This window comes from Dipodomys spectabilis, unplaced genomic scaffold, assembly GCF_019054845.1.
Source record: "Dipodomys spectabilis isolate Male_0828 unplaced genomic scaffold, ASM1905484v1 ptg000034l, whole genome shotgun sequence".
NCBI lineage: Eukaryota > Metazoa > Chordata > Mammalia > Rodentia > Heteromyidae > Dipodomys > Dipodomys spectabilis.
In genome coordinates this window covers 9,842,146-9,865,320 of record NW_024870711.1, presented here as the reverse complement: position 1 = coordinate 9,865,320, position 23,175 = coordinate 9,842,146, and the positions used below count along the sequence as shown (strand labels likewise).

The 23,175-nt window shown below is 48.6% G+C and overlaps 1 protein-coding gene across 1 annotated transcript in view; it reads left to right on the top strand.

Moving 5' to 3' along the window:
• The window catches only part of Kmt2c (lysine methyltransferase 2C), a 239,075-nt gene extending 218,950 nt beyond the window's left edge, over positions 1–20,125 (top strand). Inside the window, exons 46-60 of the mRNA XM_042677114.1 lie at positions 787–928; positions 1,061–1,208; positions 2,952–3,130; positions 3,244–3,380; positions 4,650–4,899; positions 6,034–6,173; positions 6,565–6,672; positions 8,300–9,419; positions 10,208–10,344; positions 11,473–11,615; positions 11,871–12,039; positions 16,869–16,985; positions 17,223–17,296; positions 18,081–18,189; positions 19,790–20,125. Of these exons, the coding sequence (XP_042533048.1) occupies positions 787–928; positions 1,061–1,208; positions 2,952–3,130; positions 3,244–3,380; positions 4,650–4,899; positions 6,034–6,173; positions 6,565–6,672; positions 8,300–9,419; positions 10,208–10,344; positions 11,473–11,615; positions 11,871–12,039; positions 16,869–16,985; positions 17,223–17,296; positions 18,081–18,189; positions 19,790–19,882 (3,066 nt within the window). The 3' untranslated portion in view covers positions 19,883–20,125. The remainder of the gene's footprint in view (positions 1–786; positions 929–1,060; positions 1,209–2,951; positions 3,131–3,243; positions 3,381–4,649; positions 4,900–6,033; positions 6,174–6,564; positions 6,673–8,299; positions 9,420–10,207; positions 10,345–11,472; positions 11,616–11,870; positions 12,040–16,868; positions 16,986–17,222; positions 17,297–18,080; positions 18,190–19,789) is intronic.
• Positions 20,126–23,175: the final 3,050 nt, after the last annotated feature.

Genomic DNA, 23,175 nt, shown 5'->3' with positions numbered 1-23,175 from the left:
CCTCATGTTTGCTAGGCTAGCCACACCTCCTACCCTTTTTCCCTGGTGATTCCCTGGGTCTCGCTTCCCACTAGAGCCCACTCCAGAACTGCAGTCCACCCACTTCAGGCTTCTAGTCCTTGTTGGGATCTCAGGGGCATGCCAGTGCATCCAGCTTCCTTCCATAGAGATGGAATCTCATGGACTTTTCCACCCAGGCTGGCCTGGAACCACAGTCTTCCCATGTAGTTGGGGATGACAGACATGAGCTGCTACCACCCACTTATTGGTTTGATTTGGTTTGGTTTTGCTTCTTCTGGAGATTCTGGATAATCCAAATTCTAATATCTGAGATGTGAACTGCAGTGATAAACTTAAGATAAACTTAAGATTCCATATTCTGCAAGGGTTTTTTTCCCATAGAACTATCTTAAGGAAAATTGAGTAAAGGGATTTAAAAGAAATTTATTGATTCAATTTTAATGTTGCTTTTCACTAGTTGTAACCATGAACTTGAACAGAGTTACATAAAATAAAAATAAGAGTAATGGAAAGGAGTGGTTAGTAATATGCCCAGTTCTACTGAAGACCTCCTGGCCTTCTACCTGTGTTTAAAAATAGAAATAACTAAAAGCTATTTGGAGAAAGAAAACATTTGCCTTAATTCTTTCTGGTTGTTTCCCTTTAATCCTGCCTTGCTTCTGTGTGCTAAAAATTCACAGAACTAGGTCTTAGCAAGATCCTTGCATATTTTGCTCATCCTTTGCTCAGTAGCATATAATTTAAAAATTTTTTGGTCTCCTGCAGCAGAATAACTTAAGTAATCCTCCAACACCCCCTGCCTCTCTTCCTCCTACACCACCTCCTATGGCTTGTCAGAAGATGGCAAATGGTTTTGCGACAACTGAAGAACTTGCAGGAAAAGCTGGAGTTCTGGTGAGCCATGAAGGTATGATTGTAGCCGCTGCACTTTACACCTTTGAGAGATGTGTTTGGTGAAATGTCAGTAGAGCTGTAAACTTGTACCTGCACGTTAGCTTTGACCAGACGTGCTTACAATTCTGTATGTTTGCTTTCACAGTTACCAAAACCCTGGGGCCAAAGCCTTTTCAGCTGCCATTCAGGCCACAGGACGACTTGCTGGCCCGAGCTATTGCTCAAGGCCCAAAGACAGTCGATGTTCCAGCCTCCCTCCCAACACCACCTCATAACAACCAGGAAGAATTAAGGTAGAAGTTATTTTTTCTCCAAAGACTTTTTTGTTATTTCCATCTTAAAATTATTATATAGGATGGGTAGGGCAAAATTGGGTGATATTCTAGAAAATATAGATTGTAATACATTGTTACTATTAAATACAATCAGTTTGTGCATTTTAAAAAGTCTTATTAATTACCTAACTATTGGGGCATTGGAAAAATCTCTCCTTGCAAAGTATTTTATAACCATCCTTCCTAAACTCTTAGTCTAAAATGAATGATTAGCAGTCTGACACCAAGGAAGTCTCACTATGGAAGATACATGGTCTGTTCTGTGAAGTGCTTTTAACGAGTTTATTCATGTTATTCAGCTGGTTTATTCTGGTTTTAGAGAACTGAGTTCCCCTAAATAATATCTGACTGCTTAGATCCAGGGAATCCATACATACTTTCCAAATTGTTATTGCTTCTTTTGAAAATTTGTATTTTTAAATTATTTAGCAGTGCTAGAGATACGAACTCAGGGCCTCAATCTTGCTAGGCAGGCACTCTGCCTCTTGAGCCACCAAATAACCAGCCCTTTTCAAAAAGGGCTGGAGAGCAGAAAACATAATCACTCTCCATTTGATGAGACATCCATTTAATTTTTTTTTTTTTTTTTGTCAGTCATGGGACTTGAACTCTGGGCCTGGGCACTGTCCCTGAGCTCTTCAGCTCAAGGCTAGCGCTCTACCACTTGAGCCACAGCGCCACTTCTGATTTTCTGGTGGTTAATTGGAGATAAGAGTCTCACCAACTTTCCTGCCCGGGCGGGCTTTGAACCACGATCCTCAGATCACAGGCGCCATCTCCTCCCCCCCGCCCCTGCACCCCCAGTAGCTAGGATTACAGGCATGAGCCACTGGGGCCTGGCTACAGGGGTCTTTTTTGGGGGGGGAGGGGGTCCGGTCGTAGGGCCTGAACTCTGGGCCTGGGCGCTGTCCCTCAGCTCTTCAGCTCAAGGCTAGCACTCTACCACTTGAGCCACAGCGCCACTTCCGGCTTTTTTCTTAAGTGGTGCTGAGGAATCGAACCCAGGGCCACAAGCATGCAAGGCAAGTGCTCTACCACTGAGCCACCTTCCCAGCCCCTACAGGGGTCTTTTTTATCCCTGGGTTCATGACTGTCAGAAAGCCTTCCTTCCTCGGGTCTTCTTCCACATAAGTGGGAGGGGTAAGAGGCAGCAGATCCCCAGGGAATGGTCTGCATCTCATAGCCTGACATCTCCCCATTTCCCTGGTATACTTGAGCCTCAGACTAGACAACAGAGAACATTCTTAAGGAAAACAAGTGTCTCCAAAGCCACAGTGGCCATCCTTTCTCCCTTTTACTGCCACCAGCAGCAGCAGTGACAGCCAGTGCCATGCAGGTGTGATTTGGTATATCCTTGAGGCTCTTCTCAGTCTCAGCCACCTGAGGTTCTGCAAAGTAGTGCGCATCCTCCTTTCTGTGTTGTTACATTCTCAACATCTCCCTCTCTGGCAGGTCTTTAAGCTTTGATGCTAGAACTTCAGTCAGGAGAAAATGATCAGACCATTTCCATCATTTTATAGCTCAACCTATTTACTAAACTTTTTCTCTGGGCTGTTCCTCATTTGACCCTACACTGATTGACTTGCTCTTTCGGTTCTGTCATTGCTGAGTGTGCTTGTGGTCATGCTCAGGTGACTGGTGCAGAAGCCCTGCTTGCACACTGAGCTTGCACACTGAGGTATGGATGTGCTCCTTTTTCAGGATACAGGATCACTGTGGTGATCGTGACACTCCAGACAGCTTTGTGCCCTCATCCTCTCCGGAGAGTGTGGTTGGGGTGGAAGTGAGCAGGTATCCAGATCTGTCTCAGGTCAAAGAGGAGCCTCCAGAGCCAGTGCCATCCCCCATCATCCCCATCCTCCCTAGCATCACTGGGAAAAGTAAGAACACTTAGTCTGGTTATATTGTCACAGGGCACATGATTTTTCTAATGAAAATATTCTGATCTTAAAAAGTCGCTAATAACTCTTTTCATTTCTGTTCTGTTCTTAAGGTTCAGAATCCAGAAGGAATGACATCAAAACTGAGCCAGGCACTTTATTTTTTACATCACCTTTTGGTTCATCCCCAAATGGTCCCAGATCAGGTCTTATATCTGTAGCAATTACCCTGCATCCCACAGCTGCTGAGGTAAGAAACGAAAGGACTTCTTAATACTGCAGAGGCGCTCCATTGTCAGAGGTCTGTTAGTGGCTTGAAGTGGAAGACAGATTGCCTAGTTCCTGAGGATAATAGATTTAGTAAAGGATCAGACAGTGTCACAATAAACATGTAGACTACTGTCATTAGGCACGTGATTAAGCTCAGCTGAAGTGAAGAAGTTGAGTTCTTGTTGGAGAGGGAAACATTCTACCAAGAGCCATGTAGATATTTGTCGGCCATACTAGATTATCTAGAGGCAGACGGGTGTAGGCAGTCGATGAGAAGCCTGCGTGCATGTCTGTCCTGTGATGTACAAGTGATTTTCCCAGCCTGGCTGTGACTGGCCAGCTAGACCCTCCCGTGCCGTAGGAGAGAAGCTCACCATACCTGCTAATGCGGTAGGACGTTTTCCACTGAGAAAGAAGATTATCAGCAGTGAAAGTGTTAGAGAAGCAATAGAAATGTTCTTGAGGTAGCATCTGCATACAACAGTAGTGATTTGTTCCGGACTTAAACACTTTTTAAACTCTGGATCTTGTAAGATGTTTTATTAGAGCCCAACCTCAGCACAGTAGCATGGCAATGTTTGGGGTGCTCGTGTAGACCACGTAGACTGTTGTCAAGCAAGCCTTCTTACAGTGAGCACTGCTGAGTGCCTGGGCCTGCTCCCTTCTGTGGGCCTGCCTTTTACACCTTCCAGATACTAAGACTTTTTTATTTTCTTTTTGTTTTTGTTTTTGTTTTTTGTCAGTCATGGGACTTGAACTCTGGGCCTGGGCACTGTCCCTGAGCTCTTCAGCTTAAGTTGAGCACTCTACCACTTGAGCCACAGCACCACTTCTGGTTTTCTAGTGGTTCATTGGAGAAAAGAGTCTCACAGACTTTCCTGCCTACGCTGGCTTTAAACCATGATCCTCAGATTTCAGCCTCCTGAGTAAGCTAGGATTATAGGCATGAGCCACCGGCACCCAGCCAGATACTAAGATAGATGACAAGTTTCATGGAATCCTTGTCTGAGGATTTCTCTTCATCAAGGCTTTAATTGGATATGGTCCATTCAGACAGTCTTTCTGAGAATCTTCAAGTAGAAATCGTTAGATTTTGATTACTCTGTACATGTCATATAGATAGTGTTCTCAAACATGTATTTCTAAGCACCTTAGTAGTGTATTATGTGTGTACTGTAAGCATGAATTTCTATTTTATGTCTGACTTTGCTTTCTGAGTGGGTAACACAGTGTTTGCGTTTTGTTTTAGAACATTAGCAGTGTTGTGGCTGCGTTTTCTGACCTTCTCCACGTCCGAATTCCTAACAGCTATGAGGTTAGTAATGCTCCAGATGTTCCCTCCATGGGTTTGGTCAATAGCCACAGAGTAAACCCAGGTTTGGAGTATCGACAGCAATTACTTCTTCGTGGGCCTCCACCAGGATCTGCAAATCCTCCCAGATTAGCCAGCTCTTACCGGCTGAAGCCGCCTAATGTACCATTTCCTCCAACAAGCAATGGTGAGCTAGTGAGCTTTTTGTTAACCCCAAATCCATTCTCGATTCAGAAGTTGCACTTATTCTTGTTTAAATTTCTAATTTTTTTAACAAGTATTCGGCAGTGTTGGTGTGTGGCCTTTGGTGAAGTACCCTTCTCCAGGTCTCTGTTCTCCGTGGTGTGACATTCAGCTGTCATCCTGGAGGGGCTGCGAGTGGCCCTCTGCGCAGGCTCCTGCCGCCCCTTCAGCGGCTCCTGCTCCGTCCCCAGCCTCCCATGCCAGTGTCTGTCTGCCCGCCCCATGCAGAGAACCCAAGGCGTGACCCAGCTTGTGCTGTGCTTTCCTGTTCCCTCTGCCCTCGCCACCGTCCTGTTTCCTCTGCACTCCTCGGCAGGGAGTGCACCCTTCACACCGGGTGCTTGGGCTCCCGTCTCTCACGACCAGCACACCCTCCTCGGGCCCCTGTGAGATGGCTTCTTTCTTGCTGGTATCTCACTTGAGTGCTTCTTCACCACCCTCCTGCTCACAGGTTTCCTTAGAGTCTTGCTTCTGTCCTTACAGAATCCATCAGCCCCTCAGCTCTCCTCTGCATTCTTTCAGCATTGTCTGTGTTGGAGTTTTGAACTCAGCCCCAGCTGCTCTGTCACTCAAGCCTTTCAGCCCTTTCTGCCTTCACCTCCAGCTGAGTGACCTCCAGAAGCCGACCTGGCGCCTTCCAATCCCCAAGGCCTCGTTTATACTTTACTTCAGATCTTTCCTTAGTTCTCTTTGGTGCTGCGTCACACTTGAGTCTCTTGTCTACGTTTCTCTTCTCCTGTGGCACGTGTTAGTGTCATCGTGACTCCTTAGGCAGTAGGACTCTCCCTGCTCTCTGTGCGCTCTGCGTGGATGTGACTCTGTCCTGGTGACTTGGGTTTGTCTGATTCTTTCATCCTAGCACTTCTTTCTCAGCTGTTTGAGAATAAGTGTTTTTTTTATTTGTGCTCCAGCATCACATCATAGATGCCATGTAACCATTGCTTACTGGATAAGATTTTTATTAGTCTAAAGTACATTAATGAACCATGCTGTAATTGGTTGATACAGCATAATTTTACACCATGTACAACCTGTGTCGTTGGTCAGTTTTAATTACTAAAACGCGGGTCGCTCGTAGGTCTCTCTGGATATAAGGATTCTAGCCACGGTGTCACCGAAAGCGGAGTGCTCCGGCCGCAGTGGTGCTGTCACTGCAAGGTGGTTATTCTTGGAAGTGGGGTACGGAAGTCTTTCAAGGATCTAGCCTTTGCAAACAAGGTACTTTACTATTCTTAAGGTCCCTGCCCTTCACCCAGAGGAGGTGACCTCAGCAGCGGCTGCTCCTGGGGGAGGGAGGAGTCCCTTCATAGCACACACGGCCCCGGGTGGAGTGTGGGTGAGGGGCAATTTCCTGGTGTAGCACCAGCATGTATTCGGCAGACTTGGGCTTAGGTCAGATGATTACAGCACACTGTCAAATTATTAGTGATGAATAAAATGGAATCTGGACAGTACACTTTGTGCAATCTTTTTTTCTCTGGTGGAATGACTAAGTGATAACTCATATTAAGGTAGAAGGCCACTCCAGATTTTGCTGTCAGCTGTGTGGCTCTTGCTTGAGTGAAGTTCTGCTTGGGGTGATCTCTATGCATTTCTCTTTGTTTTTCAGGATTCCCGGGAGAGCATTAGGAGAATGGAGAAGGACATTGTCTTTTGTAGTAATAACTGCTTTATTCTTTATTCATCAACCACACAAGCGAAAAACCCAGAGAGTAAGGTAAAGTTGGGCCACTCTCACTAAGCAATATGTAATAAAGATTTCTGTTCTGTAGGTACACAGTAGACATGGAAAGATTTCTCCCTCCTCATGGGTAAAGCTCCCAAGTAGAAAACCTAATCAGGTTTTCCTGAGGTTGGAAATAGCCTTGATCTATTAGACAAAAGTGGACAGCATAAATTAGATTTTTTTAAAGTTCAAATAGAACACTAATACTGAAATCTCGTGTTCTACCAATTGCATATATTAACCTTGGAAATTGTTTTGTTGATTTTTATTTTTGTGAGCAGGAAGGCTGAAAACCTCACAAAAATAAAATGTAACTATTCATGCATTGTGAGAGAAAGCATTTTACTTGCCGGGCACCAGTGGCTTTCACCTGTAATCTAGCCACTCAAGAGGCTGATATCTGAGGGTTGTGGTTCAAAGCCAGTTGGGGTAGGAATGTCCATAAGACTCTTACCTCCAATAAACCACCAGAAAACCAGAAGTGGCTCTGTGGCTCAAGTGGTAGAGCACTAGCCTTGAGGTGAAGAGCTGAGGGACAGCGCACAGGCCCAGAATTCAAGCCCTACAACCAACAAAAAAAAAAAAAGCATTTTACTCATAGCAAGCTGCTTTATCTTGTACCAGTTAAGTGCATCTAACTATGTAGTTGATGGAATTGATACATTTTTAATTGTAGGTTTTGAAGCAGATGTTCTTCTTATAAGTAAGACAGCCAGTCATTCTTCTCCAGACAATTGCTTTAGTGTCTTTCACAAAAGAATAGTCCAGACACTTATTTTTTTTTCTTTTTAAAATTTTTATTGTAAAGATACTATACAGAGGGTTACAGTTACATGAGTAAGGTAAGGAGTACACTTCCTATTGAGCATTGTTGCCCCCTCCATTGTTTTCCCCCTACTATCCCTTCCCTCCCTGCCTTCCCCAAGGTTCTTTTTTTTTTTTTTTAATTGTGATTAAGTGATTACATAATTTCCCAAATTTCCCAGTATTGTGGAATAATGATGCTCATTTAAAGTCACAAGCTCACTCTAACTTTCCTGGAGCAAATTGCAGAGACTTATTTTTTAACAACGAAATCAAGGCTATCAGACAATTGAATTTAGAATTTTAATTAAAATGTGTTGGCTTAGGTGAGTAGGGGAGTGGTTTTCACCGGGTAGTTGTGGCCAGGTCTGGGTTTTATGTGAAACATGGATATTTCACAACTTGTACTAAGGCGCTGGCGTGTGTGCAGAGGAGAGGCTGTGGGTTATCATCACATTCACACCAGCTGGGGACATGGAGCCCAAGATCAGTGGCCAGAAGGTTCAGGAAAGGGGAATGAGCTCTTAGCAGCTGACACTGCCGAAGTCTTAACACAAATAGCTAGATTTTCTGACAGCGTTGACGACTCTGGCTTCTTTCGTCAGAGAAGGAACGTTCACAGAAGGACAGCATTCTCTAGGTAGTGCTTTTGAAGAAAGATAGGAGGGGATCCCCCTCCCCACTTTGATTCGCTTTGCCTGACCACCCTTAGAGGTTCAGGGCTGACTTGTGCCACGCGTGAGGCTTCCCTGACACAAATTGCTTCAGGGTGTGTGATGGACTGTCTTCCCCATGGTTTCCTTTTGCCTCCCAGGAGCCCATCCCTTCGTTGCCACAGTCGCCTCTGAGAGAGATGCCCTCCAAGGCATTCCACCAGTACAGCAACAACATCTCCACTTTGGACGTGCACTGTCTCCCCAAGTTCCAGGAGAAAGCATCCCCCCCTCCGTCGCCTCCCATTGCATTCCCTCCTGCCTTTGAGGCAGCCCAAGTAGAGGCGAAGCCTGATGAGCTCAAGGTAACGGTCAAGCTGAAGCCTCGGCTGAGGACTGTCCACGGTGGGCTTGAAGACTGTCGGCCACTAAATAAGAAGTGGAGAGGAATGAAGTGGAAGAAATGGAGCATTCATATTGTAATCCCTAAGGGGACATTCAAACCGCCCTGTGAGGATGAAATAGATGAGTTTCTAAGGAAACTGGGCACTTCTCTTAAACCTGACCCTGTGCCTAAAGACTACCGAAAGTGTTGCTTTTGTCACGAAGAAGGCGATGGGTTGACAGATGGACCGGCAAGGCTGCTCAACCTCGACCTGGACCTGTGGGTCCACTTGAATTGTGCTCTGTGGTCCACCGAGGTCTATGAGACTCAGGCTGGTGCCTTAATAAATGTAGAGCTAGCCCTGAGGAGAGGTCTGCAAATGAAATGTGTCTTCTGTCATAAGACGGGTGCCACCAGCGGATGCCACAGATTCCGGTGCACCAACATTTATCACTTTACTTGCGCCATTAAAGCACAATGCATGTTTTTTAAAGACAAAACTATGCTTTGCCCCATGCACAAACCAAAGGGAATCCATGAGCAAGAGCTAAGTTACTTTGCCGTCTTCAGAAGGGTCTATGTGCAACGGGACGAGGTACGGCAGATCGCCAGCATTGTGCAGCGAGGAGAGCGGGACCATACCTTCCGCGTGGGAAGCCTTATCTTCCACACGATTGGCCAGCTGCTTCCACAGCAAATGCAGGCATTCCACTCTCCTAAAGCACTCTTTCCTGTGGGCTATGAAGCCAGTCGGTTGTACTGGAGCACTCGCTATGCCAACAGACGCTGCCGTTACCTGTGTTCCATTGAGGAGAAAGATGGACGCCCGGTGTTTGTCATCAGGATCGTGGAGCAAGGCCATGAAGACCTGGTCTTGAGTGACTCCTCACCCAAAGGTAACTCTGCTGACTCGGCCCTGCACAGTCAGAGGCTCGATTGTTAAATTTAATGAACGAGTATTTCCTTGCTTGTTCACGTATTTCATAGATTTTTCTTTGGTTGGCAAGTACTGATTTTAGCTGCTTTGTTATCACATCTTGTTCTTTGCTGTAAAGTTTTCTAAGCATTTTCATGAATAAATACGGGATGCGACACAAGAGTTGGTCAAATAAATGTGTGAACAGTTTGTAGTTTGTCATGACCTTGCAGCATGTGACAAGGCGGGAACGAGGCATGGAGCGTGCAGTGTTGCAGGGTGTGCTGTCGTGGAGCATGTGGTATCAGCGAGTGTGCGGTGGCTCCTGCCAGGAGTGTCAGGGGAGAGTGGGTTTCAGGCATCTCACTTTCACTCCAGGTCAGGTGTGCATTGTCATTTTTGTTGGCACAGGAGCTACCAGGAGGAGTTGCTTTGTAAGCATTTGCTAGTTCTTCTAAACAAAGTGTGAAATGCGCTAAGCTTATTATCAGTTTCACATTTTAATTCAATTCAGAGAGGAAAGGAATATTCTGCAGATGGTACCATTTGGGCTTGTTGTTTTAAAATCAATAATATTTAATCAACATGAAATGATTTAACTCTTATGTTGCTGCCACTTTCTAGACAAGTTTGTTAAGTTACTGCCCAGCTGGTTCAGTTTGGAAGGTATTGAGTATTTGAGTGGAGATTCTACTGTGTCCTGTTTCTCTGCCTGCTTAAAATCGAAGTCAAGTTGATGATGAAAAATAATTTCTTGTCCATGTGTAGGTGTTTGGGATAAGATTTTAGAGCCTGTGGCATGTGTGAGGAAGAAATCTGAAATGCTCCAGCTCTTCCCCGCGTATTTAAAAGGAGAAGACCTGTTCGGCCTGACTGTCTCGGCGGTGGCGCGCATAGCTGAATCAGTGAGTGTCTCGCTCGGGGCCGAGCCTGTGCTGCTTCCAGACTCGCCATGGCCACTGCCCCGTGTGTTCTGAGGAAAACAGGCCCGAGGGATGATTTTGGAGACACAGGTCTCTGTCCACTGAGAGGGAACCCAGCCCTGTCCATCTTGTCTGTTCCAGATGGGTGCGGAGCCCACCTGCCCCTCAGCCTCTGATGTTCCTGGGCACGGCCGAGTCCAAGGGAGCCTTCCTGGTGCTCTCCTGCCCTCTTCCCCGAGTGGGGCAGGCTGTTCCCTGAGGGGCAGCCATGAGCATGTCACTCTCTGACCCTCTGCCTGAGAGATAACAAGCCAAGCAGCCTGTCCAACCGAACCATAGCTACACAGTGCTTCGCAAAATCATGTGATCATACAGCAGTCTCTTCCAGAATAAAAGCGGTGTTGGCTTGGAGGAGAGCCGCAGTGGCCCTGAGTCATGAGCCTTGCTGTTGCCCACGTGGCTGACAGCCCCTGTGACCCTAGAGAAATACAATTCCTAAAAAGTGTGTTCTTAAAAATCACTTTCCGAATAAACCTTCAGTTCCCACTCTTCTAGACATTGAGCCAGCCCTCAGGCCACTGTCACATTGGAGCAAAGTGAGAAGAAAGTAAGACATCTAAATGACTTTGAACTTTTCCTTTTTTCCTCTGAGCCCTGAGCTTGAACTTGGGGCTTTGACTGGCTACGCCAGTGCTCTACCACTCAAGCCCTGTCCCCAGCTCAGACTTGTAATCTTGCCTAGTTGAAAAATCCCAGATGGAAATTGGGCATTACTCTAAGTGAAAGAACTGAGCGTGACTCGCCACGTGCCCGTGCCTGTGGCAGTCACCGCGTCCTAGCCCCACACGCCGGCTTTGCTTGGTGAGGCTGCTGTGGGGGAATGGTTTTCCTTAAGGAGCATTTACCAGGCTCTCCCAGGTTCTGCTGTGAAACGGAACTTGAATACTCCCCGCTGACTCTAGGTTAACTTTGTTAGATAAAGGCTCATGTTGTTACTGGAAACTATGTCCTCCGTGCTTTCCCTCTCAGCCACCCTTTGCCAACTCAGGATTGTCTGGGCTCTGGCTCCTGGGCAGGTGAGTTAACTCTTGTGCCTCTGCTTCCTTCCAGCTGCCCGGGGTTGAGGCGTGTGAGAACTACAGCTTCCGGTACGGCCGGAATCCTCTCATGGAGCTTCCCCTCGCCGTGAACCCCACAGGCTGTGCCCGCTCGGAACCTAAAATGAGTGCCCATGTCAAGAGGTTTGTGTTAAGGTATTTTGTTTTAACTTCACATAGTACAGCCCAGGGTTTCTAGGCATTGCTAGTGGTGTTTGTGCTTGACTTGTCCGCTGCTTACAAACCCTGCTGTCTCTGGCTGTGTGCGGCCGACATCCTCGGAGGATGCGCGCGTGTCTCTGCTAGGCAACTTTCCGTGTGTGCCTGTCGGTGAAGCGGCCTGGCTTCCGTGCTGTCAGAGGTGTCTTCAGTTTTCCTTTTGTTTTCCTGTTGGTCCGCCGTCATCCGCAGGCCTCACACCCTCAACAGCACCAGCACCTCCAAGTCCTTCCAGAGCACAGTGACGGGCGAGCTGAACGCGCCCTACAGCAAGCAGTTCGTCCACTCCAAGTCCTCTCAATACCGAAGAATGAAGACCGAGTGGAAATCCAATGTGTATCTCGCCCGGTCTCGGATCCAGGTGACTATTTTGGCTTCCGGAAGGGGAGCGATAGGAGAAGGGGGTCTTGAGGTCTCAGTAGCCAGGGATTTCACGTGGTGGCGGAGGCAGACTCTTGTCTGCTTTGTTTGGAAATCTGTTTTCTTTTGAATTTTTTATTACGGTGCTGGGGCCTCATATAAGTGCTTTTCCGTTGAGCCACATCCCCCGTCCCGGAATCTCACCTTCAAAGTCATGTTCAGCCTTGTCCATGGGAACACGAAGGGGCCTGGTACAGATGTCCCCCAGCCGAGAGCAAGCCAAAAAGCACGCACCAGCTGTGGAGCGCTCACTGCCGCTATGCCACACCCTTGGAAAACCACAAGTGAAAACGTTTGCACAAGGCACTCCAGTTTTGGAAGTTACCTCATCCTTTAGATGTTGCCTTTTCAGGCATTTGATAAGTAATAGAGCATCTCCAGATAAAGCTCTTCATGGCTCAAGCATTTGCAATGACGCCAGTACCCCGACACCTACACTGCAGCCCTGCACTTCCCTAGTTCATGTCTCTTTCCGGACTTCCCAGAGTGGAATTGGGCAGTTCTCGTTTAGAAAAGGTGTCCAGTTCCTGGGTCTCCAGCCCACTTGTCCTCTGAGCTCCTGATGATCCTGAGGAGTGTCACAGCTTCAGCTCCCCTCGGAGCCCACCCCAGACACCCTAAAGCTGGATGATTCCCCCTCTCTCTGAAAGTTCTCTTCCATCCACTCTCGGCCTCCTCCAAGGCAGACCTGAAATTCCAGCTACATTAGAAGTAGAGATAGGAGGATCACAGTCCAAGGCCAAGTCAAGGCCAAAAGCATGAGACCCTATCTGCAAAATAGGTAAAGCGAAAAGGACTTAGGGATATGGCTCAAACAGTAATGACCCTGAGATTAAACAACAATGATAATACTGATCCATATACATGTACACATACAGATCAGTAGCCCATTATCTACATGCACTCTTGTTCCTTCAGTATAAGCTTTTTCCTATTCCCTGAATTTATTCTTGGATGTTTCAGGTCCTTTTATTTTCCATTTCCTCATTTGATGACCCTTAAGTCTGTTGTGTCATGACCATTAGTCTGACAAAGTTCTTATTTTGATTCTCTGCAAGTTCTTCCCCACTGTTTTCTCTCTGTGCCTATGGGCTGGAGATTGGGACTCATGTAGACCCCAGGCTAGCAGCAGCAACAGCAGCGGCGGCTGGAAGCTTGTTGACACATACAGATTGGAGATTTCAGCTTGGGAGGAGCCAAAGAAGGATTTCCACCTTTAGTCATAGCTTCTTCCCCTTTTCTTCTGTACGCGGTTTCCCATCCATGCTTTCTGAGACTTCTCTTCCAGTTTTAAACAGCCATCTAAGAGCCTTTTGTATTCTTAGTCTTTTTGTTTAATATCTCACTCCAGCATTGCTAACAATGTGACCTTTCTGGGGCTCTGCCTGTGCTGCCTTCCTGTGCTTTCTCCTTATCAGTCACCTGCTTTCCCTTTAGATGCTTTCACAGTGTTCTGCTCATCTCCTTTCCTTCCTGAGGTGCGTTTAACTGTCTCTTCAAGCAGTTTGGAGAAGTCTGGCCTGGTCATTTCTTTTCTCCTTCCATTCTTCTGTCTACCTTCTGCTCCCTACCTGGCGATCTTGTGGATGGGAGCAGATATGCTCTATGCTCTCTGCTCTGATCTTAGATGACATGCACATCTGTACTTTTCCCATCCATACTCACTCTTGTTTGTGGCTATAGTGCTCATGATGCTGTTGGAGTGCAGCTGTGCACTCCAAGGAGGAGCCTTCGTTTTCTTACAGTGTTGCTCACAACGAGCAGTGAGCCATCGGTATCTTGACCAACATCCTTGTATTGATAGTTCCCCTCCACCTTGTAGTGGGATAATTCACAAAATACAGTTCAGTATGAGACTATATCTACTTTTCAGTAGATAGTTTTCACAAAGGTCGTAATCGCATGCTTTTACAGGGAAGGGACAACTTTGGCGTTTTCATACTTTCTCTTGTGCAACAGTGTTGACACCTCCTTGTGCTTTCCCAGTCTGAGGAGCATGCATGGTTCTGTGCTCTTAATTTCAGTTTCTAACTGCTGATTGATGGGCATCTTCTCATGTCTGCCACTTGGGTTCTCCTCTCTGAGAATTCCATACTTAATAGCATCTATCTATCGGTTTTTGTGGCAACTTTCATTATTCAGTACTTTTCTCCTGTAGAAGAACCTCTTATGTCCAGAAAGTTGTTTTGTTTTGGTCGGTCATGGGGCTTGAACTCTGGGCCTGGGCGCTGTCCCTCAGCTCTTCAGCTCAAGGTGAGCATTCTACCACTTGAGCCACAACACCACTTCTGGTTTTCTAGTGCTTTATTGAAAATAAGAGTTTCATGGTCTTTCCTGCCCAGGCTGGCTTTGAACTGTGATCCTCAGATCTCAGCCTCCTAAGTAGCTAAGATTACAGGCCTGAGCCACCAGCACTGGGCTAGTATTTTGATTTTTATATAGGTAAATATGTATAATTTTCTAGAAGTCTTGGTCAAGATTTTCAAGATCTACATTTTTCTTGCCTTTTACCCCCTTTTTTTGGAAGTAGCAGAATTGAAGTTTGCTCTCTGTGCTCAAAGATAGGCAGGTTTTCTATCACTTGAGCCATATTACAGTCCTTTTTGGCTTCAGTTCGTTTTCAAGTAACTGACATACCTAGTTTGTTGATTGAAATGGGGTCTCACTAACTTTTTGCCTGGGCTAGCCTAGCGCTGCAGTTGTCCAGATTTCTACCTCCCAGGTCACAAGATGACAGGCATGAGCAGTGGCAAAAATCAAAAATATGTTTATGAGCTGGGCACCAGTGGCTCTCGCCTGTAATCCTAGCTGCTCAGAAGGCTGATGTCTAAGGATTATAGTTCAAAGTCAGTCTGGGCAGGAAGGTCTGTGTGATCTTTTTTTTTTTTTTTTGGTCTGCCATGGGGCTTGAAGTCGGCCTGGGCGCTGTCCCTCAGGCTTCAGCTCAAGGCTAGCACTCCACCACTGGAGCCACAGTACCAATTCTGGTTTTCTGAGTGGTTTATTGGAGATAAGAGTCTCAGGGTGGGCTGGGAAGATGGCTCAGTGGTAGAGCGCTTGCCTTGCATGTATGAGGCCCTGGGTTCGATTCCTCAGCACCACATAAGCAAAAAGACAAAAGCCGGAAGTGGCACTGTGGCTCAAGTGGCAGAGCGCTAGCCTTGAGCTGAAGAGCTGAGGGACAGCGCCCAGCCCAGAGTTCAGGCCCCACGACCGGACCGAAAAAAAAAAAGTCTCAGGAACTCCCCTGTCCGGGCTGGCTTTGGACCATGATCCTCAGCTCTCAGCCTCCTAAGTAGCTAGGATTACAGGCGTGAACCAGCAAAAAGCAAGAAGTAGAACTATAGCTTAAGTGGTAGAACACCAGCCTTGAGTGGACAGAGCACAAATCCTGAGTTCAACCCCCAGACTGGCACCAAAATGTACATACACATATGCATATACATATATATACCCATACATACATATGCATGTACATACATACCCATACATACATATGCATGTACATACATACCCATACATACATATGCATGTACATACATACCCATACATACATATGCATGTACATATATACCCATACATACATATGCATGTACATATATACCCATACACACATATGCATGTACATATATACCCATACATACATATGGCCACTAGTAAAGCACCATTTAACTATCCACTCCTTCATAACAACTTTATGTTCAATACCAATATTATGAATAGATTACCAATAATGCCAATATTATTAATAGATTTTCACGTACAGGTGCGTGTGCTCTGTTTCTTCCTCTTACCTCTTGTTGGAGCTTAACCAGCCTCTACTGCTCTGCAGAGGTGCTCACTTCTGAGTCACATTAGAACTGAGCGAACAGACTGGCTGTGCTTGCACACTGCTGTCTCACTCTCCCCGCGGCCAGCGCGCGGCCGCTCCACGCCACGCCACGCCACGCCACCTGCAGGCCCAACCCACACTAGCACAAGAAAGTACTAGATTATACATGAGAATTGCCTTTTCCCCATGTTTTGTTTTTCTGCAGTTTTCAGCATTAGTCTTTCAGAACAGCTGGCACTGGAAGCGCAGCGCCTCGCGAGCGGCCACAGCAGCCCCGGTTCTCTCCAGCCTGCTCGCTTCCGGCATGGGGCTTCACTGCATTTGTTTCCAAACTTCCTGATAGAGCACAGTATTTTCTCTTCTCTTCTTTGCCTTGGCTCCCAGGAAGCTCCCAGCCAAACCTAAAAGTAGCAGTCTTATAGTGATTCATTTCTCACAGTTAGCTCTTTTTATTTCCTTAGATTCATTGTTCCACTGGGCCTTACTGAATGGAGGGGTGCGGGGCAGGATGCCGCACTCATAGCTGGGGGGGGGGGGGGGTAGGACTGCTTGGGAGTGGCTTGGAGATCACTTGCTGCACTGGTGGTTGGTGGAACAGGATGCTGAGGAGCCCTGGTAGATGAGGCCAGGCACTCTGCGAAGGCCTCCTCCCACAGCGCAGCCCGACTCCCAGGGAGCCCCTACTCGCAAGGGCCTCTGGGTGCTGGGCTTCCTGGACACATTTGACCCCCAGCGGAGACAGAATTTCATGTAAGACACAAAGTACTGATGATGTGGTATTCGGTATTAATATTGCCAGGGTTTTAAATTTCAGAAAGTACCATTCAGTTGAAGACTGGAGCACAGGGTGGCCTGAAGTCCCGGCTTCGGTAGAGCACGGGAAGGGGCTGTGGCAGGACAGTGGGACGGCAGCGGGACGGGCTCGGTTCTCCTTGCAGGGGCTGGGCCTGTACGCCGCCAGAGACATCGAGAAGCACACCATGGTGATCGAGTACATCGGAACGATCATTCGCAATGAAGTGGCCAACAGGAAGGAGAAACTCTATGAGTCCCAGGTAGGCTGCAGCCCCTCAGCACATGCCGACCCACCGCAGCGTCTCCTCCTGCGCCTCCCGCACACCTGAACTGCACAGCTCGCGGGCCACACGGTGTGCAGCCGCGAAGCCCTGCCGCGCTGCTCCTGTCCTTGCTGAGCTGCGCCGCCGGTGGCCTGTGACCTGTGACCTGCCCGCCACAGGCCTGGCCTGATGCAGTCGGGGCCCTGGCGCTCATTCTGCCTGCCTTCCCCCTAGAACCGCGGCGTGTACATGTTCCGCATGGACAACGACCACGTGATCGATGCCACACTCACGGGAGGGCCTGCAAGGTGAGGGGCTGTGCCTGCCACAGACGGGAAGTGGAGCTCTTCCAGCGCCAGCCTTGAGCGAAAAAGCCAACTGAGCGCGGTCCTGAGTCCAAGCCGCACTGCAGGCACCAAGGAGCCAGGGGAGGGGTGGACACCGGTGTGTTCTCACGAGACTCACAGTGACTGCACGTTCAAAACGTGCACATGTGCATGTGCTGTCACTGCCCCGCTTCCCCAGTGGTGCTGGGATTCTAGCTGGGGGCCTCATGCTTGCTAGGCAGAACTTCTTCCTCAGCCACGCCCCTCAGCTCTTTTTGCCTTGGTTTTCAAGTAGGGTCTTAGCTTTTGTTCAGGGCTGGCCTTAGACAATGATCCTCCTGCCTCTGCCTCCCTTGCAGCTGGGATTACAGGTGTGAGCTACCACATTGGGCTAATTCTTTGAAACCAAATCTTCTGGACAATCATATGTATAGTGACCATGGAACTGGCATTGAATCATGGTTCTCCTATTTCTGTTTCTTAAGTAGCAGGAATTACAGGATTTACTTGCCCTAGACCTTGCTAACTGAGACTAGCCTGGAACTCCCTCAGCTTCCTAAGTGCTGGGATTATAGGTATACACCACTATGCCACGTGGCTTATAGAAAATGTTTTGGGAGGAATTCTTAAAATTTGACTTATTTAAAATTTGTTTAGTTAACTGATAAGTACAAATGTAATTAGCAAAAGGTTTTCCCAATGAATTGAAAGTTTGTAAAGTTTTCTAGTTGTTTTACAATCAGTAGTTTTCTGGCCTGGCTTGCAGGTATATCAACCATTCCTGTGCCCCGAACTGTGTGGCTGAAGTGGTCACTTTTGAGAGAGGACACAAGATCATCATCAGCTCCAACCGGAGAATCCAGAAAGGAGAAGAGGTGAGGGGGTCTGTCCGTGCCGGCGTCGGGGGGCGGCTGCTCTTTCATGTGGCCATTTCCCTTCTCCCTTGCTAGGAGCTGGAAAAGCTTCCTGTTAGGCACTCGGGTGCCTCCTTCACTGGTCTGAGTGTTTGGTGTCAGTGTTCGTTCCATCCACACCTTTTTGCATGTCTCAGGAGCCTTCTATGCCCTATAACCTTTGACCTGTGACCCACTGTCACATACCTGTCATTTAACTGACATTAAAATCTCTAGCATTGGCTGGGAAGGTGGCTCACTGGTAGAGTGCTTGCCTAGCATGCATGAAGTCCTGGGTTCGATTCCTCAGTACCACGTACACAGAGAAAGCCAGAAGTGGTGCTGTGGCTCAAGTGGTAGAGTGCTGGTCTTGAGCAAAACAGCTCAGGGACAGCGCACTAGGCCATGAGTTCAAGCCCCAGGACTGGAGTGTAAAGATTAAAAAGAAAAAAAACTAGCATGGTAACCTCTCCTCTGCCTGGCTTCTCGCCAGCTCGGATGGTCTGGATCGCCTGGTTTTCCTTCCCCGGCTGTCATTCACACGCGTGCTTGGCCCAGGGAGTCGTGCTGGGGTCTAGAACCTGCGGTGCAGAGCCCCAGTGGGTTTCTGCACGGCCCTGGCTGCGGTGAGGCGGCCCCGCGTCCACGCTCATAGGCTCGTAGTCCGCTCTGGGAGTCCGTGGCGAGGGTCCGCAGCAGCCCAAGGCCCGCGAGAGCCTGAGGCAAGCAGGTGCCGCGGCCTGCGGTGGGTCCGCGGCCTGCGGCTTGCGGCTGGCTCTGCGGCCTGCGGCTGGCTCTGCGGCCTGCGGCTTGTGGCTGGCTCTGCGGCCTGCGGCTTGCGGCTGGCTCTGCGGCCTGTTGCCTGCGGCTGGCTCTGCGGCCTGTTGCCTGCGGCTGGCTCTGCGGCCTGTTGCCTGCGGCTGGCTCTGCGGCCTGCGGCTGGCTCTGCGGCTTGCGGCTGGCTCTGCGGCCTGCGGCTTGCGGCTGGCTCTGCGGCCTGTTGCCTGCGGCTGGCTCTGCGGCCTGCGGCTGGCTCTGCGGCCTGTTGCCTGCGGCCGGCTCCGCGGCCTGCGGCCTGCGGCCGGCTCTGCGGCCTGCGGCTTGCGGCTGGCTCTGCGGCCTGCGGCTGGCTCTGCGGCTTGCGGCTGGCTCTGCGGCCTGTTGCCTGCGGCTGGCTCTGCGGCCGGGTCCGCGGCCTGCGGCCGGCTCTGCCGCCTGTGGCTGGGTCCGCGGCCTGCGGCACGGGCCTCCCGCCATCTCCCCCGTGCCCTTGGGCTTTCTGTAGGAGAAAACTGACCCCTTCCAGTAGCGCGGTGCCGGCCTCGAGAGCTGGGCGGAGGGGCGGCGGCTCGCGCCCCACCACGCCCGCCCGTGTGCCAATGCCCTGGGGCGCGGGCTCCCCCCCCCCCCCCCCGCACGGGCGGGCTCGCTGCCTCGGCTGCCGGCTGCCGTGGCGCCCGGCGGCCGCGTGGGACAGCCCGCCCCAGGCACCAGCCCCCTCTCCCCCGGGCTCCGGGCGGGGGCGCGGGGGCGCGCGGGGCGGGGCGGGGCGCGCGCGGCTCACGCGTCTTTGCCCGGGCAGCTCTGCTACGACTACAAGTTCGACTTCGAGGACGACCAGCACAAGATCCCGTGCCACTGCGGGGCGGTCAACTGCCGCAAGTGGATGAACTGACGCCGCCCGCCGCGGCCGCCCCGCCGCGCCCCGCGCCGCCCCGCCACGGCCCGCAGGAGGGCCCAGCACTTTTGGTTTTTCCTTCTTCCTCTTTCCCCCGCCCCCCCTCCCGTGGTGGTTTCGTCCCTCGTTCGTCTCGTCCGTGTCGTTCGTGTTGTTCGTTCGTCCCACTGAGGAGAACTTTCACTGGGGCTCCGCGCGGCCGCCGGCGGGGCTTCCCATGAATGTAGAGAGACATCACCAGCGGCCGGCGCCGGCCCGCGCATGCGCGGCCTCCGCGCAGCCCCCCCTGCGCGGACCCCCTCCCCCCCCCCCCCCCGCGCGCATGCGCGGCCCCCGACCGCGGACACCACTGATGAAGGAATGTACCGAGATGGCTTCCTTAGGGCTAGAGCTAAGGGATAATAACTTGCACTAAATACACTTAAATACTTGATTCCATGAGTCAGTTTATTGTAGTTTTTGATTTCTGTAAAATAAGAGAAACTTTTTGTATTTATTATTGAATAAGTGAATGAAGCTATTTTTAAATAAAAGTTAGAAGAAAGCCAAGCTGCTGCTGTTACCTGCAGAACTAACAAACCCTGTTACTTTGTACAAATGTGTAAATATTTTGAAAAAAAAATACAGTATAAAAATAGTTATTGACCAAATGCTCCCAGGCTCCGCAGCAGCTCGGTGCTTATAAAACGTCATAGGGATGTTACAATATAATTCTGTGTTATTGAATACGCCATTGCAATTATGTAACAAACGAAAGTTCACCCTAGTGTTTGGGTTTTTTGGAAACCATGTCTCTTGTACTTGTTTTCTACACCTAACTTCCTACACAACAAAACGAATGCTACGACTACAACTTTTATAGCTGTTTTGGTAATTTAAACTAATTTTTTCATATTATATTGTTGCATCCCTACTTCTTCAGTCAGGTTTTTTGTGCTTACAATTTGTGATAACTGTGAATAACTGTTCAAACACCCAATGGAGGCTGAGCTTTTTCTTCAGCAGTAGTTTTGACTAGACCACAAAGAATCACGTAAACATACTAGAATCATGTAGCAGGAACTTAACCTAATTCCTTAGCCTTCTATTTAACACAAAAATTTGAAAAATTAAAAAAAAAAAAAAAGACAAGAGCGAGAGACGCAATTGCGCTCACAGCTGAGGACTCCGGCAATAGGGTTTTTCGAAGATGTAATTTTAAAATGTGTTTGTATGAACTGTTTGTTTACATTTCTTTAATAAAAAAAAACACTGTTTTGTGTTTGCTTGTAGAAACTTAATCAGCATTTTGAACCAGGTTAGCTTTTTATTTTGTACTTTAAAAATCCTGGTACTGACACTTCACAGGCTAAGTAGGAAATGAAGACTTTCGTGAGCTGTCGGTACAGCCAGTGATGCAGTTCGGAACCTGTAATGTATATGGCATGATGTATTTTTATCTTACAGAATAAATCAATTGTATATATTTTTCTCTTGATAAATAGCTGTATGAAATTTGTTTCTTGGATATTTTTCTTCTCTTGTACAAATTCTGACATCCTACCAGTATTTGTGCTCCCAGGTTTTGTTGTTTCTGTTCTGTATAATAGTATCTAATGTTGGCAAAAATTGAATTTTTTGAAGTATACAGAGTGTTATGGGTTTTGGAATTTGTGGACACAGATTTAGAAGATCACCATTTACAAATAAAATATTTTACATCTATAAACATTGCCTCGTGTCTTGTTAGTCTTGGATTGGACAGACCTTCTGAATGAATTCTACCCTCTTCCCTTGCTCTTTTGAGTAGATTTAGAGGTCTCTCTAGAACTCTCTCCACCTTTGCTTATGTACTACCACACTTTGCTGGGAAGAGCCACCCCTCATCCTGCAGAGCTGAATTTGTGGCCACGTAAATAGTCACTGATCAAACACAGTTCTCATCACGCGCTCCACGTGGAGGTTCTGCCATCGGCCAAAGGTCACCACAGCGTGTTCTCAGCCGTCACGCCTGCAATCTTCATCCAAGCGGAACCCAAGTTCTTGGCAGGAAGGACTGATGGCTTCTGGCGCCTGCTTCCCATCAGCCACACTCCTGTGATGGGAATCTTCAGTTCTAGCCCCATTGCTTCCTGTCTCTACCCAGAGAGCCCACTTGGGCTGGTTGAAAATGTTGGTAGGTGCTAACCTCCTATCCACCCAGCCTGGCCATATATCTATTGAGCATGCTCAGAACACTTCTGTAGCCTACAGTTGGGCAAAACCCAGTTTATGACATGTTGAGTATCCCAAGTCATTTACTGGACACACATACAAAAGGGGCTGCGAGTGCTTTTGTTCCACTATCATAGCGGGAGGGGGAATCATTGAGTCGAGCGGCACCAGGTACCTGCTTACTAGATCACATTCTGCAAACAGCGAGCGCTTCCCTCCCCATGGAATCGCCGCCTCTCCCTGCTTTGCTGCATTGGCAAGGCCCTCACCCAGGACCCACCCAGGAGGTAAGCACAGGCCCCTGGGCCTTGTAGTGTTTCCACACAGGCACTTTTCTGGCTTGATGAGTTTTCCATTTCTAGTTCCTTTTTAAAGGAAATTTTTGTGATGTACTTTATGAGCATGTGAAGGTTGCACACATTAGCAGAGGTAATGGCTGGCCCCCATGTGAAGTGGTTAAAAAAATGGTGTGAGGTGGGGGGGGGTGCAGCATGTACACGGGGGGCACTCTCACCCGAGTTCACGTGTTGTGAGGGAATCCCACCCACCACTGGAAGTGGCTCGGCGTGGTCACAGGGCTGGCCTGAGAAGCCTGCACAGCGCCCGGTCACTCCTCAGCCTCAGGGGGTCCCTGGGCTTCCTTTCTATAGTTGGGTATCGTGGGGTCTTTAGGCAGACTAACACAGTACCTTACAGCCTTTACATGCGTAAGGGGGCTTGACAACGTGACTTTCCTTCAGCTTTCGCTCACCTTTTCAAACGAGCTTAAAATAGCTCTCCCTGTTGAGTTCTGCTGAAGTCTTTTCTTCTATTTTGCTTGGCAGGAAGAGAGCTCCATGTTAGTTCCATTTGTGCTGCTCGGTTTTCAACCTCTGTGACTGGAAACTCCTGAGGACAGTGTTGCATTTGTGAGAACCTGTCAGTCTTGTCTTCCACTTTTGCATTCCCAGATGGCAGGGGCTGCTCTTGCTCTGCACCTTTCTCAGTCATGAGCTCGCCATTCGGTTAGTGATCGGCTCTGTGTTGGCTAGTACTTCATCTACATTATTGATCTCAACCATTTTCTGTTAATATTTGGTAGGTTTGTGGGGGGGGGG